This window comes from Diorhabda sublineata, chromosome 3 (assembly GCF_026230105.1).
Source record: "Diorhabda sublineata isolate icDioSubl1.1 chromosome 3, icDioSubl1.1, whole genome shotgun sequence".
In the NCBI taxonomy this organism is placed as follows: domain Eukaryota; kingdom Metazoa; phylum Arthropoda; class Insecta; order Coleoptera; family Chrysomelidae; genus Diorhabda; species Diorhabda sublineata.
The window spans coordinates 596,084-614,398 of record NC_079476.1 but is presented as its reverse complement, the minus strand read 5'-3'; the positions used below and the strand labels follow the sequence as shown (position 1 = coordinate 614,398).

Genomic DNA, 18,315 nt, shown 5'->3' with positions numbered 1-18,315 from the left:
TTTTGTGTTCTACAATTCTTTATTTATAATTGTTCACAAATATATTCGAAAATCAAGATAATTAATAATATCGACCGGTGGTTTTGCAAAGTGTGGTTCGACACAAATATCTACGTGGTGCAAAATGCAATAATATTTTCATTGCGAAGAATTTGATGAGAACAAAATTACATTTATTATTAAACTCAGAATTTCAAAAAAATCGTTGTTTCACTCTCCGACCCTGCTGAAAATCTCCAAGAAAATAATTTCTCTATTGTTAAACACCATTTTAAAACAATAATTTTAAATACGAAGGGAAGAATTTCCCAGTAGATTTCAACAATTTCAAAACAGCAAAGCAACTTTAGTATTTGTTCAAAATAATCTAAATGCTACAACAACCGAGTTGAAATTTTCTTATCTTGTGATTGATATGGAATTATAAATACAAATGTTGAAGTGGAAATATTGGAAAAGGTAAAATGTGATCTTAGTTCACAACACAAGAGGTTTGCTTTGAATGACATCGAAAAGGAAGACATGATCATTTTCAATCTTTCTCAATCATTAACATTACCAAGATTAGACAGAGAAATGGTTTTATTGATGAGAACTTGCAATGATGACATTAAAAACAACAACTGACTCACTCAAACTTAAATTTAGTTTTATTTAGTGTAATAAAGTTAACTAAACAAACAGAGTTTTGACTTCCATTGTTCATATTTTGACTATTTGTCTCATAAGTTTGGGGACCACTGATATAGACTATCAATATTGGTTTCATTTTTTCGCAGAAACAACCATAACATCATATTTCACTCTTGGAAATCCATTATCATCATTATTATTAATTATAACTTTCTCCTTAATATGCTGGAAAAAACATTTCTTGTACTCTTCTTGCTCTTCAGGAGGAATAGACGCGTACGATCCATTTACTGCAATGTAGTTTTCTACAAAATAATACAACTAAATTGGAATTTCTGGAACCTTTGATTATATTCATACTGAACACACCAATACAACAGACACTGAAGGTGAACAGTGTGTTCAGTACAAAATAATACAGTTGAAGATTGATAGAAGATCCCGTTATAACGACTCACCCTTCCACGCTTCTTCATACGGAAACTCATAAACGAAGTCTTCCACTCTCATTTCAATATCCTTAAATCCCGCGTTAACTAGATCTTTTTTGCAACCATTTTGTTTGTTTTTTTGTAAAAAGTACGGTGACAGCATAGATTCTTGTCCATATTTTTTCCATTTTGGATGTTTTGATAAATTACAGTAAACTACATCTAGAGGTGTAGGTTGAAGAAATATGTGGAAAGTTTGACCTCCCGGTTTTAACATTTTGTAAACGTTGTTGAATGCTTTACTGTGAATAAAAACAAATTATTTCATGATATTTATCCAATGTAATCATCAACTACTTATTTCAGAGAGAATCTTATTGAAAAGGCTTATTTATTTGATTCGAGAAAATCATGAAAGACTGAAATATTTTTATATAAATCTGCAGCTTTGTCAAAGAAATTGAAAATAGAACTTGAAATATGAAACTACACTACTGTTTGTTGTTGTTTGTCTCAAATACGAAGATATAGGACTAAATTTAATCGAGTTGAGGAATAGATTTCACGTAAATATCTAGTAACAAAGTAAAAGTTTCACCGTGGAAAAATTCGAGCCCAAGTATGATTACGGTTTTTTCTTTGATATAGGTCGAATGAATATAATCTATTTTTAACCACCATAATGGGCATCTTTGTGACTCGCTGGTATTGTTCACAATAGCACTCTTATATATTTTGATTATCAAATATACAGTGTCCTTCACGACGAGCTGAATCGATATACATATGGGAAAGTACTGCAACTAGTAATCTGAAAATGGGTCTTCCAAAATGCTCGTTTCAACTAAAATAATTCCAGTTTTCTGAAACTTCGTTATTCTTAACGAAATGCTATGGTTCTTACGAAATTTTTAGAATCTACGCAAAATTTCGATATAACTTTATATGCCTAAATTCCACAATTTTTTAATTATTTCACATTTTCGATAGATACATGCAGCCCTCCAATAAAAAAATTATAATTCCAGGTTTAAGTGAGTCAGATCTAATATTTTTGAGATTTGTACAAATAACACTTACAGCTTTCAAAATCTGTGAAAACCTTGACAAAAATTTATACAGGGTGTTCAGAAAATGGTGCCGAATTTCGCTATCTAGTAACTTCGAAAACTCAATTTTTTCAAATGGCAACCCCCATTTTTCTCTTTACCATTGGATTGTACGCTTTAAATTGAAATAATCTCAACTAATAAATCCTAAACGGGACATGATGAACACTTTTGAAACGCTTAAACGTCAAGCTGTTTCATTGTTTGCTTGTTTGTTGTCCAGACAACCCACAATTAAGAAGCATGAAAATTTCACTGTTTTCAAGTTTCTACGAAAACAGTTTATTTGAAATATATGAATTCACTAACGAAATCCCCTTAATTTAAAAGGTAGAGTCCAATGGTAAAGAGAAAAATGGGGGTTGCTGTTTGAAAAAGTTAAGTTTTTGAAGTTACTAGATAGCGAAATTCGGCACCATTTTCTGAACACCCTATATAAATTTTTGTCAAGGTTTTCACATATTTTGAAAGCTGTAAGTGTTATTTGTACAAATCCCAAAAATATTAGACCTGACTCACTTAAACTTAGATATGTAATTTTTTTAGTGGAAGGCTACATGTGTCTAAAAATTTCGAAAATGTGAATTAATTAAAAAATGGTGGATTTCAGGTATACGCTGCCTTGTATAAAGTTATATTGAAACTTTGCGTACATTCTAAAAATTCAATAAAAGCCATACAATTCGTGTAAATTAACGAAGTTTGGGTCCACATTCAAAAAACTGGAATTATTTTAGCTGAAGCAGGCATTTCGAAAAACCCATGTAAGCAAATTTTCAGAACACTAGACGCAAAAAAACCTGATTTTGGAATAATCGTACAGCATTTTGTATGACCAGAGGTTTTATTTTGTTAATTTCTTCCTCAATTCCAACTTTTAAATCAGCAATTTTTTCTGGTCGATTGAAATATATTTTAGAAATATTTTTGTATCTGTTCCGCTTAACATCAGGAAAAAATCTTTAAAGATACTAAATTATTAGTCAAAAAAGCCAAATGAACAATTGATGTGAATTTATTAGGCTGCTGTCATCTAGTCATTAACTCGTTTTAAATTCAATTATGGCTCATTTGCCAGAGAGTCAAAAAAATAGACATTTTAATTATGATTGGTTGTGGTAATAAAACAAGAACTCAAAAAAAAGGTTTGTGAAAACACGTTTCACGGTCTACAGTTAGCAAAATTGAGAAAAAAATATTGAAAAACCAGGAAGGAAAGTTCAATTTAATGATGAAAAAGTGTAAACTTCTTTCTTGGATGGCCTGAATAAATTCACAAAAACTTTTCAAAATGATCTTTATTTATATTGTGTTTACATCTGTCTGATCCAAGTCTCGATCAGTGTTACCAACCTAACCTCTCAAAATTCCCTTTCTAGAGCGCGAAATTCGAATTAATATATAAAACTTCTTACAGATGTAAATCTAGAGATAGAGAAAAATCCACATAAGACAATTCGAGATCTTTTGAAAGTTTTGCATAAAGAAAAATAACAATGAAGATAATCCTGATTGAAGACAAGAATTCTATGAACTGATGATGGACAAAAGACCTTAAGCAAAATAGTTTTTTGTAATGAATCGAGGTTTCATTTAAACGATTAAAAAACAAAACTGTAGATATTAAAGAAGAGAAAAAAAGGTTTATTGGCGCTTATTTTTATCAGGGCGCAGTTGATGGTGAGTTTATCTATATTAACTTTTTAGGGCCTATATTACAAAGACTTTTTTCTGATGTTAATCATACGAATGAGATCTACACATTTACCACCAACAAGATGAAGCTCCACCTCATTTTGCAAGTACAGTTAAAAATTACTTAAGCGAGGTTTTTTCCAATAGTTAGAATGGAAGACGTGGAATGATCGAATGACCGGCTAGTTCTCCCTATTTGACTCCTCTCGATTACTTCTTATGAGGTCATTCAAAATCTTAAGTTTATTTCAATAGATCAGACAAAATTGCTTATTTAAAAGTTAGAAATTAACAAAATAACTCTGAGGTCATACAAAATGTTGTACTTGAATTCCAAAATCGCCTCGGTTATTATCAAGAAGAGAATGGTGGTCATTTTGAACATTTAATTAATTGTCAATTACATTGAAAGAGATATTTTAAATACATTGTGACGTTATTAACTTCATTTTTGTGATAGAGACATTATCAAAGTTTTACATCTTTAAAAACAAATGTTCTCAGTTATGATTGCACCAAATTCGAAAAACTTAATATTTCTAAACAGAGAACTGAATTTTTTTCCAAAAAGTTGTCACACCACCCCCTTTCTTATTCAAAATTTTCGAGGAGGTGCTTATAATTCATAGGGGGACCTGGAGGAGGACAATATTGTTCTACTGTAAATTGTCAACTTCAGAATAAAAATTGACCTGTTTCAAGTTTTTTTGTGTACATAAAATAAGTTTTTTCAGTGCTACATAAGAGTGTTAATTTTTCGCAGTTCTGTCTCGAAGACTGGGCACAACAAAAGCCATCAACAGTGTGGTCGAATTATTTAGCGATTAAAAGTATATCACCATCCAATTATAATGTAGATATTTCAAAATATTCCGATCTAATTACATTTCTGAAATAAAACAGAGAAAGTTCCAAGTCTAAGACAGCTGCGAGTTTCACGAGATTACACAAAATATCGATTTTTTTATAATATTGCTTCAGATTGCAGGAGCTTGAGGAGTTTGTAAAATCAGCTAGATAATATTAGATTTCTTATTGCAGATTCGAGGACGTTATTAATTGTAAAACTTAAGAAAGCAAATAATGATGTAAACAAAAAATTTGTAGCTACTGAATATGTTTAATTGTATCAATTGTACATATCCCTCCATCACAACGGAAAATGTATCGAAAATTAATATGCTCCAACTTGAAAAGAAAACGCTAGCTCATATCCAAGACTTTCATTTCGAAGATTATCTGCTACACTTTTAGTTGAATCAGGGGGTGGAATTGATGACACTGAAGCGATTGAAGACACTGAGTTGTGCTGGCAAGAAATATAATTTTAACATGAAAAAATTCGACAGTTGTACCGAATAATTTGAGGAACTTCTCATTAATGCGATGTATATTTAATAATAGTACTTTTCATTTGGAGAAAATGTAACTTTATGTAACATTTTGTTACCTGTTAATAGAAATGATGGTAAATTACGCACCAAGGAAGAAAAGGAGGACATTTTACAAAAATAAACAAAGTATAACTGAAAAAAGTTAGATTTCCAAATGATATTGTATGGTACATGGTGAAGTGAATGGATTTTTCGACTTTATCGCAATGATTAAAAATATTTTCTCTATCAAAATCAGAAATATATGCCTCACCTTGCGCTGATATTTGGTATACAGTTGAACGTGAAGAAGCTGAAAATGTGATCAAAACGATTTTGAAATTCCGATGATACATTTTGCGCACTAATATTAAATTGTATAATTTTTCCAACTTTTGGTAAATTCGCATTCTGCTTCGCATACTTGACCATTTGTTGGGAGACATCTGCTGCTATAAACTCCTTACAATCATGTGGAATGAGTGGCTGTAATGCGGCAGCCGAAGTACCGCCATCTCCAAAACCAAATTCCATAATTGATGGATTATTTTTCCATTTAATTAAATGTTTATATTTGTTTAAGAGATACACCGAGTGTATGCTCGTAAAATGTACACGCTTTGCGAACAATTCGGGTAAAACCATCACATTCATTTTACTACCTGCATATAACAAAAACAACAGGTATATTTATATATTAATGTTTTAAAGATAACGCGAAGAATTATTTTTATTTCTTGTCACCTCAATTAGATTCAGATTCGTATCGAACTAATTTAACTATAACTGTAAATATGGAGTTTTATTTCAGCAGAGGTAAGCTAATGCCAGGTGATATAAAGCACATACTCTACAGAACATGCCACGGCTTAATACAAAAAGAAAAATTTTTTCTTACTACCCCTCGTTCCTGAGTTATATGCACTTAAAGTCTTCTTCTTATTCATTCAGGATCTGTTAGTTTTGCAGGTTCCTCCGTATCAGTTTCTGGGAGGTGGACTGCCAGCTGTCCATCCATCTCTTAGGTGGTCGTCCGGGTTCTCTTTTTCCTATTGGTTTCCCGTTAAGAGCGATGCGTGTCAGTCTACTTTTTTCCATTCTTCTCACGTGGGCTCACCAGTATCTTTTTCTTTGTCTCTTGACCTGATACAAGTCTTGTAGATCCCAACCTTTCATATGTATTCGTTCGCCCATATTATCTGCCTTAAGCAGCCCGATATGGCAGTCGCTTCATTGATTTGGCTTCTTAGGTCTTTCACTTAGATAACTCGACAAGTCCATACCCAGGTATTTAAATTTTGAAACTTGTTCGATGATTTTGTCCTGAACTACCAACTCACATAGTACGGGCTCTTTAGCAAATGTTATGCCTTTCTTTTTTTTTCTGTGGATATAGTCATGTTCATCGTTTGGGTGACAGAATTTGTGTACTTGTCACTTAAAGTAAAATCGTCACATTGGACGTTTATTCTATCGATTATTTTGTTCCTTGTTTTTACCAAGCTTTCAAGATATCTTTAAAAAATTAATCCATTGTATTCAATTCAGGGAAACATGGTGGCCATGCAAATGAACCTCCCTCCAATCCACCTATTAACAAAAGATGTTTTTGTTAATATTTACATTATTGCTCTAATAAGTCTTCAATTCTCAGGTATCTTTAATAATTCCTGGTTTTTTTATAACTAAAAATTATAGTTTTCAATATTCTAAACTTATATACACAAAAAAAAATTTGTCTACATTAACGAATTGGTTTTTTCGCCGATATATACATTGTTTTCCCAATAAATCATTGTTTCCCTGATATGATTAATGATGTTTGTTTTATATAAAAGTGTTTTTTCTTCTCTAGGATTAGATGGAACCTGCGTGAGCTATCTACTAGCTATATATCAAATAATTGTCAACTTTCAATTGAACTCCATCGTGCATGGACTCTAAGTATCTCTGACCATTCAGGTTATAGTCAAAATTATTTCCAAACTATTCTTGCACATTATCCAACTGAATTTTGTGTTACTATCCAGTTCAATTAGCGATGTTTAAATACCTCCTGTAAGTATTTTCCAGGAATAATTGGAATTTATGATAATTTTTCTCCTCTGGCGAACGGTTTGCTTGGCAAATACAACGATCTAAAAATCTATACATCTCCTAAACCATCAATTTTATCAATTTAAATAAAGAGTACCTTTTGGTTGAAAAATCGATTAAAAATATCATTTTTGCTATTTTTAGAGTATACAGATTGTCCCTGCAAAAGTTACAGATTGTTAACCATGGTCATACGTAATCATCCATTGGAAATCCTGCTTCAAACTATGTCTTGTCTTCTGGAATAAGCAGATCCGAAACCTGCTTCAAACTATGACTTTTCTTCTGGTATAAGCAGTTCCAGATCCTGTCTTAAGCTATGTCTTTTCTTCTAGAATAAGCAGATCCGAATCCTGCTTTAAACCATGCCTTTTCTTCTGGAATAAGCAGTTCTAAATCCTGCTTTAAACTATGTATTTTCTTCTGGAATAAGCAGATCCAAATCCTGCTTTAAACTATGTCTTGTCGTCTTGAATGAGCAGATCCAAATCCTGCTTTAAACTATGTCTTTTCTTCTGGAATAAGCAGATCCAAATCCTTATTTAAACTATGTCTTTTCTTCTGGAATAAGCAGATCCAGATCTTGCTTTAAACTATGTCTTGTCGTCTTGAATGAGCAGATCCAAATCCTGCTTTAAACTATGTCTTTTCTTCTGGAATAAGCAGATCCAAATCCTTATTTAAACTATGTCTTTTCTTCTGGAATAAGCAGATCCAAATCCTGCTTTAAACTATGTCTTGTCGTCTTGAATGAGCAGATCCAAATCCTGCTTTAAACTATGTCTTGTCTTCTGGAATAAGCAGATCCGAAACCTGCTTCAAACTATGACTTTTCTTCTGGTATAAGCAGTTCCAGATCCTGTCTTAAGCTATGTCTTTTCTTCTAGAATAAGCAGATCCAAATCCTTATTTAAACTATGTCTTTTCTTCTGGAATAAGCAGATCCAAATCTTGCTTCAAACTATGTCTTTTCTTCTGGAATAAGCAGATCCGAATCCTGCTTTAAACCATTCCTTTTCTTCTGGAATAAGCAGTTCTAAATCCTGCTTTAAACTATGTATTTTCTTCTGGAATAAGCAGATCCAAATCCTGCTTTAAACTATGTCTTGTCGTCTTGAATGAGCAGATCCAAATCCTGCTTTAAACTATGTCTTGTCTTCTGGAATAAGCAGATCCGAAACCTGCTTCAAACTATGACTTTTCTTCTGGTATAAGCAGTTCCAGATCCTGTCTTAAGCTATGTCTTTTCTTCTAGAATAAGCAGATCCGAATCCTGCTTTTAACTATGTATTTTCTTCTGGAATAAGCAGATCCAAATCCTGCTTTAAACTATGTCTTGTCGTCTTGAATGAGCAGATCCAAATCCTGCTTTAAACTATGTCTTGTCTTCTGGAATAAGCAGATCCAGATCCTGCTTTAAACTATGTCTTTTCTTCTGGAATAAGCAGATCCAAATCCTGCTTTATACTATGTCTTGTCTTCTGGAATGAGCAGATCCAGAGCCTGCTTTAAACTATGTCTTTTCTTCTGGAATAAGCAGATCCAAATCTTGCTTCAAACTATGTCTTTTCTTCTGGAATAAGCAGATCCAAATCCTTATTTAAACTATGTCTTTTCTTCTGGAATAAGCAGATCCAGATCTTGCTTTAAACTATGTCTTTTCTTCTGGAATAAGCAGATCCAAATCCTTATTTAAACTATGTCTTTTCTTCTGGAATAAGCAGATCCAGATCTTGCTTTAAACTATGTCTTTTCTTCTGGAATAAGCAGATCCAAATCCTTATTTAAACTATGTCTTTTCTTCTGGAATAAGCAGATCCAAATCTTGCTTCAAACTATGTCTTTTCTTCTGGAATAAGCAGATCCAAATCCTTATTTAAACTATGTCTTTTCTTCTGGAATAAGCAGATCCAGATCTTGCTTTAAACTATGTCTTTTCTTCTGGAATAAGCAGATCCAAATCCTTATTTAAACTATGTCTTTTCTTCTGGAATAAGCTGATCCAGATCCTGCTTTAAACTGTGTCTTTTCTTCTGGAATAAGCAGATCCAAATCATGCTTGTTTTTTTGACTAACTCCAATATGCTTTGTGTTCAAATCATCTTCATCCTCCTCTTGTCTCTCCAATTATTACTCCTTACGAGTTGTTGTCCTCTTCTTAGCTACTGATTTTCTTTGATTCTTATATTTGTCCTCATTAATGGCGAAAGTACACCACGGAAAATAGTTATATTAACAACCAAACATTATTCTTCGTTTCGTAAATTGTGCTGGCTCCTGCTCTGTGTTTCATAGGTTCTATATTTGGAAACTACGAACGTCATCTTCTCTTGTCCTCTGTTTTTTTTAAAATTTAAATTAGTATTTCTTATTTACGCAAATCTGATCAATATATCTTAATATATTCAATATTTCATTCAAAATGAGTTATTTACTATTGTTTTTATTTTGTTGAATGATTCTACACTTATTTGCACCATCGCTGCCTCTGAGTTAAAAATAATACAAACACAAATTAGATTATTGAAAGATTGATATCAATTTAGAATTGAACAAAACTATGGCACAAATGGACCAACGATGTTAATTCACTTTCCAATTATATAGACCTCAATTTTGTCTTATTCAATTATACTATTGAAGTCTTTTACTGAGTCAGACTTCCATAAATAATAATGAAGTTTCTGTTGAGAGAAAGTAAGAGAATGTCAACTAAATAAAATATTTGTTTTACATTCTAAGGTTACATAATTTATTCAGATTCATTCACATTTCTATTCACTATGTTTCTTCTGGTATAAGCAGTTCCCGATCCTGTCTTGAACTATGTCTTTTCTTCTGGAATAAGCAGATCCGAATCCTGCTTTAAACCATGCCTTTTCTTCTGGAATAAGCAGTTCCAAATCCTGGTTTAAACTATGTCGTTTCTTCTGGATTAAGCAGATCTGAATCCTGCTTTAAACTATTTCTTTTCTTCTGGAATAAGCAGATCCGAAACCTGCTTCAAACTATGACTTTTCTTCTGTTATAAGCAGTTCCCGATCCTGTCTTGAACTATGTCTTTTCTTCTGGAATAAGCAGTTCCAAATCCTGGTTTAAACTATGTCGTTTCTTCTGGAATAATCAGATACGAATACTGCTTCAAACTATATCTTTTCTTCTAGAATAAGCAGATCCAAATCCTGCTTCAACCTATGTCTTTTTTTTTTTAGAATAAGCAGATCCAGATCCTGCCTTAAACTATGTATTTTCTTCTGGTATAAGCAGATCCGAATCTTGCTTTAAACTATATCTTTTCTCCTGGAATAAGTATTGTTGATTTCCTTCAATTTCTTAGTATGTACCTATGGTAGATTTCGATAAATTCTCTACCATGGAAAATAAATTTCAATTTGCTTACTCAACTAATAAATACCCGAAAGGATAACTACTTTTATTACTAAAATGGGATAAAAAATAAAGTGTTCATTATTGTTAAATAGCTTATTTCCACTTCTATTATAAGATCGTTCTAACGCTGTAGAGCATGTTCTTTCTCTTTTAGAGTTTCCTGCTGATTTATTCTCTATAGTGCAATTCCCTTCCTCACATGATTATGTATTGGTCCTTCATTTGAACCCATTGATGTCCATCATCGGTTAATCGAGTCCGAGTTGTCCCTCCTAGCTTCTTCAGATCACGGTCCAATTTTAGTTAAGGTCTTTTCCTAAGACTTTTGATGTCTCTTGGGTACCATATCGTTTTTTTGGTCAATCTATTATCAGTATCTCTTGCCAGGTGTCCTACCCAATGCCATGACGTCTATTACCTGGATCTTTTGACATACCCATTCTATTCTTTTACGATACTTTTTTTCTTATAGATATTGCATTCCATTGATCTTTGTGCAATCAGGAGTTTCTTGGACATTCAACATCGAAATTACAAAATCTCACTTACGACAATTTAATCCTCGATTAATTTTTGGTAGTAGGTAGACTTGGTTTTAGCTAGATTATTCTTAGGTCTACCCTATATCTAGCTTTGTTGAGCTCATTTATTCATTCTAGTAGCTCCTCGAGCTTATTAGCAATTAATACGATATCATCAGCAAATAGTAAATGGTTAAGGTATTTTCCATCTATTCTCAGACGTTTCTTGCCCCATTCTAATCTACGGAATATGTAATTCATATAATTCTTGTACATTAAATATTATTTAACGATTTTATTATCTGCTTAACTATCTTCATCAACCTTCAATTCAACAATTCTTATTTTTAATGACGATATTTTTTTCCAGTCGAGTTTCAACTGTAGATTATGTTCCTTGATGGATTTTAGTTATAATTAGGTTAATTATTGGAAATTCCAGTGATTAAAATTTCCTGTGAGAAAAATTGTTTCGAAAAATTTATAAATGTCGTTTTAATAGGTATGAATGCGTCCATTTTGACATCAAAGACGACCACCGACGACCTAACCTAACCTAACCTAACCTAACCAGACCACAAATAAATATCAACCAATAAAAGTAAATCTAGTTTTTTGAACTATATCTACTCAAAACAATTACACCGGCCGACGAAATTTTTAACAGTTCAAACAATTCTTTCTATTATGATACAGAATAAAAGATATATACAGGCTGATCCCGTTTCTAGGATAAAAAGAAAAAATATTTGGGGGTTTTTTCAGTTAAAAAATTGGTATTGAAATTTTATAAGAATATGTTTTGGAAGTTGATACATCCAATGAATTTGTATTTATGTCTGACTCTCATAGAGGGCGCCAGTTACACGGTTCGTATTAAGTGATATTGAACATCATTTAATATTACGCCAAAAATGTAATCTTGGTAAACCTCGATGTTGTGTACAGTTTTCGAAATATTTTGATTCCAAAATTATGAAGTAATAACCGTGTTCAAAGTTAAGTATGGACACTGAGTAATTGGAGGCCTTAATATGAAACAAATAAGAATTCGATGATCATGTATTGTGGTTCTGGGACTCAAACTGTTGTTTGTGTCATAATAAGGCCCCCAATAGTTGAGTACCAATAATTTACATTACAATTTAAAACATTACAAGAAATGACAGCCCTCAATCCAAATTTTTTGAAATGGACACTTTTACCCGACACGGTAAGACTTGTCACAAGGGTAAGACATTATCAGCACTCATTTAAAGTTAATATTTGGGAAGCAACTTCAGGTATCAAATCAATGAGTTAGTCACATTGTAAATGGAAATTTAAATGGTGTGTGTAACTAGATATCTTAAGTAATAACTTATTCTAGATATTAGAAAATTTAACGCTAAACTAGCGAATATCTCTATTTTTTATGCCCCAAAAAATAAAATAATTTTGACGATTCTGGGGTTCCGCTAATAACAAAACATCAAACTACAAGATAAAAGTGAAATCAATACAGAATCGATTACGAATCAAGTTCACAACGTTGAAACTAACGTGTACTAACAATTTTTGAATTGAGCTTAAAATGAAATTATTAATTTTTTTTAATACAATACAAAACAAATTACACAAACGTCAACTGCGCACTGCTAATACATTTATTGGTAAGAGAAAGGATTTTTTTTAACTGGCTGTCTTAAGGGACACTTTGAATTACCCTATATTAGTTTGATATCAATTATGTAAGATTGTGAAAATAAATTTCCATTATAATTGGAATGGAAAGTGGGAATACAAAATACCAACTATTGTCAAGAATTCCAGAAGTTTTCTGGATAGTGACGTTTCTAAAAATTTCCAAGCTATAGACTATTTGAAACGAATACAAAAATCAAAGTTTTGACCAAAAAAATCAATGGTATGTTCAAGCATCATCATAGCAACGTCTAATAAAACCGCTGTCGCTTTTATTGAAAATTTGCTACTGTTTAGGGGTTTTAATTCAATTCATTCATTCCACGTGAATCTAATCATGTGAGACGGTTTTTTCTTGAGACTAATACTCTTGATCATGTTCAAAATGACATAACCAGCATTTCCTTTGTAATACAGGAAAAAGTTGGTGAAATAAAAACCTCACTCCGTACTTTCTTATTAATAAAAAAAAATCTTTTTCTTTATTATGGAATAGAATAATTGAGTGAATGTATATCTTTTAACAGATCACTATCGTTTGTTTTCGATCTCTTTTTATTTTTGTGATAATTATTTTCCGCGCCTCCAGCTATGAATGCAGAGATCTTTAACGTTTTCATTAATATTCTCTTTCTTATAATATTCTAATATTTGTAAGTTCTTGCAAATTAAGAGCTTCAAAACAATAGGGAGGACTGGAAACAATGATGCCTTTTATTCTTTTGAGTATCGTCATTGTTGTATTGTAGACAGAGAAAAATGTTGAACAATGTTTTCATCACGCCATGTTATATTTATATTCTTAACACTAGGAAACGATTACAAGAAAATCCATAAGCACGTTGATAAAAAATAGAACATTGCAGATTAGGTATGGGCAATCTGACAACGTTTTATCTATCATCCTGTGGTAAGTATCTTTAAACCCCATAATTTCGTGAGACTCCGCATAGATAACATAGACTTTTCCTTTCTTATATATCTTTGAATTCGTTTATCTTATTCGTAAGCACGCTATTCCAATTTTAATAAGATCGTTGCACAGCACCGCCTAGTTCAGAATTTGTTGAGAGCTCAATACATTACAATACAAAAAATGCACAATTATTTGTCAATTGAAATACTGCTACTCTGTAAAATACTTTTATTATACTAATTTTATTTAATTCGGAGCATACTGTGCACCGATTCGATGTTGTTATTCATTTTTAATATAAATTATCACTTATTTTATTATTGCTATAGAGTTAATTTTCAAATGTACATTTTCAAAGGTAATTTTGTTATTTATTGTGGTTTTCTTCTGTATATTGCAATTTTATTCTATTTGTATCTTTATTTGGTTATTTGTATGTTTGTTTCTCTGGTTTTTACAAGCTTCTGTCTACAAATTATGAAAAATTATTGGGCAATAAAGTTGAGAGAGATCAATGTTCAAAAATTTCTCATCTCCACTAGAAAGACGACAAAACACTAAAAATCAACTTGCTCAGGAAGACCTTCAACTTCAAAAACCGATAAGAACGTTGAGGGTACTTTTCAGATTGTTTTACAAATTGAAGTTGAATTTGAATCATTTCACCGCGCACCAAATTTTTCACTGAAGATATCATTTTCATTTAATAAAAATCATTCTTATCATACTTCAAAGTATTATGATAAATCGAAGAAAGAATTCAGATGGACGACGTTCCAATTTCCAATGATCGTGCGTTTTGGATCAGAATGAAGCTGCAAATAACAAAATTTAAATTTAGTTCCATGGAAAACCTTTGCGAAGAAATTATTATTTTCACTCAAATATCGTTATTTAGATGATAATAATTCATTTTATGGACCCGCTGCGAAAATAAGATCCTATGATTTGAGTGATTAAGCAAATTATAGATCAAAGAGAAATTCTCCCATCATCCTTTGTCGATTACCAATTCACAATTCCTAGTATCGTGAAATCAAACTTAACCTCCATCTAAGAGTAATGTGCATATTCACAACTCCCTCAACGATCAATTAAACGCTAAGGGAGTACTTGTATGTAGGGTGATTGCCCTTTAAGGATTGCTGTCAACTAGTTCGCTCTTACAAACATAAGCCGGATATTAAACCAAGGTAGAGTTTGATTTAACTCTGAATCTGCATTATTTGTTGTATCGCAGAAGCTACACTTCACGAAATTTTGATAATTTTCTTTATAAACAATCAATTAATAGGAAAAATGCAATGAATTCACCTGATGAAGCGCGAAAAGTATTCTTTCATGAATCAGTAGTTTTTTTTGTGTTTCAATAATGATTTAAACATTTTTATAAGTTTTTGTGCATGAATAATATTTCTTTTAGATATTAATCACGCTATTACCCCTACGTAAGATCTTAGTGGGGTTAGTAGGCCTGAAGATACATAATTCTGTTGCTCATTCAACTAGTATGTTTTGAGTCAACAAAGAAAGGAGCAACAACTTAAAAAAATCAGTTATTTGGAAAATTTATGAATTAATTATATATATGGGGGTCATTTTTGAAAGCACATTCCGGACACGGCTCATAATTTCTTGATATTTTGAAGAAATGCGTGGTCCCCTTCAGTAATATTAGCTTGGGGTAGCTAGGTATAAGAGCTCATTAATGAGCATTTTGTTGCTATAATGTTGCTTTGTGATTATATAATTAAAAAGCAAATACCCCTATCCGACGAACCCATCCCTTATTCTTACTATGGAAATCACTGAGAGGCTGCTATCTCAATCTCAATCTCAAGCTGACAATTGGGCTTCATTTAGAAATATGGAAAACCCACTCTTAATATCGCAGTAGCACGGGTAGTTTTGACTAGCAGCGCAAAAGTTTGGGAATATTTCATCTCGAAGTCTGCGTCGTAGTCTGCCGCCGAGATCACGCTCAGAGGCTGCCGTAGCATAATTCCGCAGAAGTAAATGTTGGGTTGGGGGTATAGGGAAATTTTTGGAGGCAAAGCGACAAAAATAAAACATAAATATCTTCATTGGCTACCGTAACCTACTGCAAATAAATCAAGAGGATAGTTAGAAAGTTGAACGACTTAGAGGACCGTGAAAAATGGATCAAACCATCTGAATGCAACAAATTGGAACAAACTATACCATCTAGGCTCGTAAAGGTAGCTCCATCCGTAACCCTAAGTTAATATTTTAAGCTAGTGGACCACGCAACACAATCAATTATCAAACAACAAATTATGGATCGGTTTTAGAACGTTCCCTCCAAAATACCCTCCACAGATAAATATTCTTAAATGAATTGTTTATTCATGAGTTCGAATTTTGAAAAAAAAACTGAATTTTTGAAGCTTTGGCTTATATTTGTTTTCCATTATTTTTATAACTACAATTCAAATATTTTCAACATCCTACATCTAATATGGTACGAGACATCTATACCATAATGACTTATGACATATTTTTTTTTATTTTCGTTTTTTTAGACGCCCAGTAGCTACACAGCACTGAACCGTATAAATTGAAGATGCTTTTAGAATTGCCTTTGAAGATTTTATACAAAACTAAGGCCCTGTAAATGAAATACGAGGAATATTGAAAAATTCTTAGCCTATTATAGAACCGAACACAATTTCAATGTCAAAATATTCTCCTCTTAATTGGATACATTTATTACAGCGAACCTGCAACGTCTCTAGACCTTTCAAAAAAAATGTTTCTTCTTGCTCTGCAAACCAGACATCTACAGCTTTAATACCTCTTCGTTTGAACAAAATTTTAAACTTTTTTTTTAGTTGAGGAAAGAGTTGATAGTCGGACGGAGCCAAATCTAGTGAATAACGGGAGTGTTTTAGTAATTCAAATCCCAAATCACGAATTTTTTGCATGGCAACAACAGATTTGTGTGCAGGAGTGTTGTACTGTAAAATCAAAACACCTTTGAATAGAGTTCCGCGTCTTTTCTCTTTAATTTTGGGGATCCATTTTGCAACCATTTTTCTCATGTCCAAATTGACGTGAACTTTATGATTAACGCGTTCGTATGAAATATTCAGTGCTTCAGATCAGATCCGTTTTAGCCCAATTCGACGGTCTGATAAAATCACGTCATGAACTGCATCGATATTTTCGGAGACTGACCCAGAAACTGGCCTTCCCCATCGGTCATCATCTTCAATGGAAAATTTACCTCTTTTGAAGCTTGCAGTCCAATTTTTCATGATCGCTTACGAAGGACATTGATCATCAAGGGTTTTAAGCATATCTTCGTTAATCTGCTTACATCTTAACCCTTTTAAATACAGGTACTTGATGATGGCTCGATACTCCAATTTTTCGATTTTCACAATTTCGGTGGACATCTTTTTTCTTTCACTTTTTTGACGTCAAACTTCACACTTACACTTCTAATAATTTATTGTTCGTTGCTATGGTAACGCAATATTTTGTTTATACATGGAACTGGTCTAGGCTAACTAGATATCAGTACATCCTCGTATGTCGGAATTATGAGATTCCTCCAACTTTCGCTGCTTCCTCGTGTAAGAATTTGGTATGTTGGATGCCGAAATTCGTCTGAACACAGCATTGGGTCAAATGCGAAGTTCTACGCCAACAGATGAAGTTATAAAGAATGAGACCACTGTTAATCTAACAGACGAGCAAGATCCTACAAACACAATTTCTTTTCTCGATCAACAGTCTTGTGCAAAGTTATATAAAGAAACAACAAAAAGCTAAAAATAAAAATAAAAATAATATTCGTATAGAAAAACAAAATCTTGCATCAGACTCTTCTCCAGACGCGACAAATGAACGTGTGGCGTGTCTTGAAGATTTTAAGAAGACAAAGTTAAATATAGACTAGATTCAGAGTGTCATATGTCAGCGTTTAAAATGGCAAGATAAAAAGAAAACAATGAGTATTTCCAGTAGCCCAAAGTACTTGAAAAACATTTTTATACCTACGATTATTGCACCATTGATTGAAGTTGAGAATTAAAGACTACAACTTTAAGTTAGTACTTAACGAAGATGATTGTGCTGTTTTATTAAATCGAATTATTTTTTTTTTTTTTTCATAATCATCATTCATAAGAGTTTTTTTTGTTGGGCATCTATCCCACATTAGCTCTAACTGTATACATAATCATCTGTTTTTCAATATACATGTCTTTTATATATACACGATAACGGAGAAAATATTTCAATCATTCGTAGAATTTTTCGAATTTTCTTTCACTCACTCGAGTCTCTTAGTCATGTACCTTATTTCCCAAAGGAAATAACACCAACTTCCGAAGTGGAAACAAGTAAAGTAACAAAAACAGAATAAACTCTTTTTACGAAACTGCAGAGGCCGTTAAGACGTTGTACTTCGTTAAATAAAACACCTGGGAGTGATTTTGG

General features: G+C 32.3%; 1 protein-coding gene across 1 annotated transcript; it reads right to left on the bottom strand.

Annotated features, from left to right (window-relative positions):
* On the bottom strand, nt 1-5,908 carry LOC130441516 (juvenile hormone acid O-methyltransferase-like). Its single transcript, XM_056775233.1, has 3 exons — nt 5,516-5,908; nt 1,092-1,366; nt 1-938 (listed from the first exon to the last, which is right to left on the bottom strand). Exons 1-3 carry the CDS (start codon nt 5,893-5,895, stop codon nt 766-768), a joined length of 828 nt encoding a protein of 275 aa, XP_056631211.1. The 5' UTR covers nt 5,896-5,908; the 3' UTR covers nt 1-765.
* Nucleotides 5,909-18,315: the final 12,407 nt, after the last annotated feature.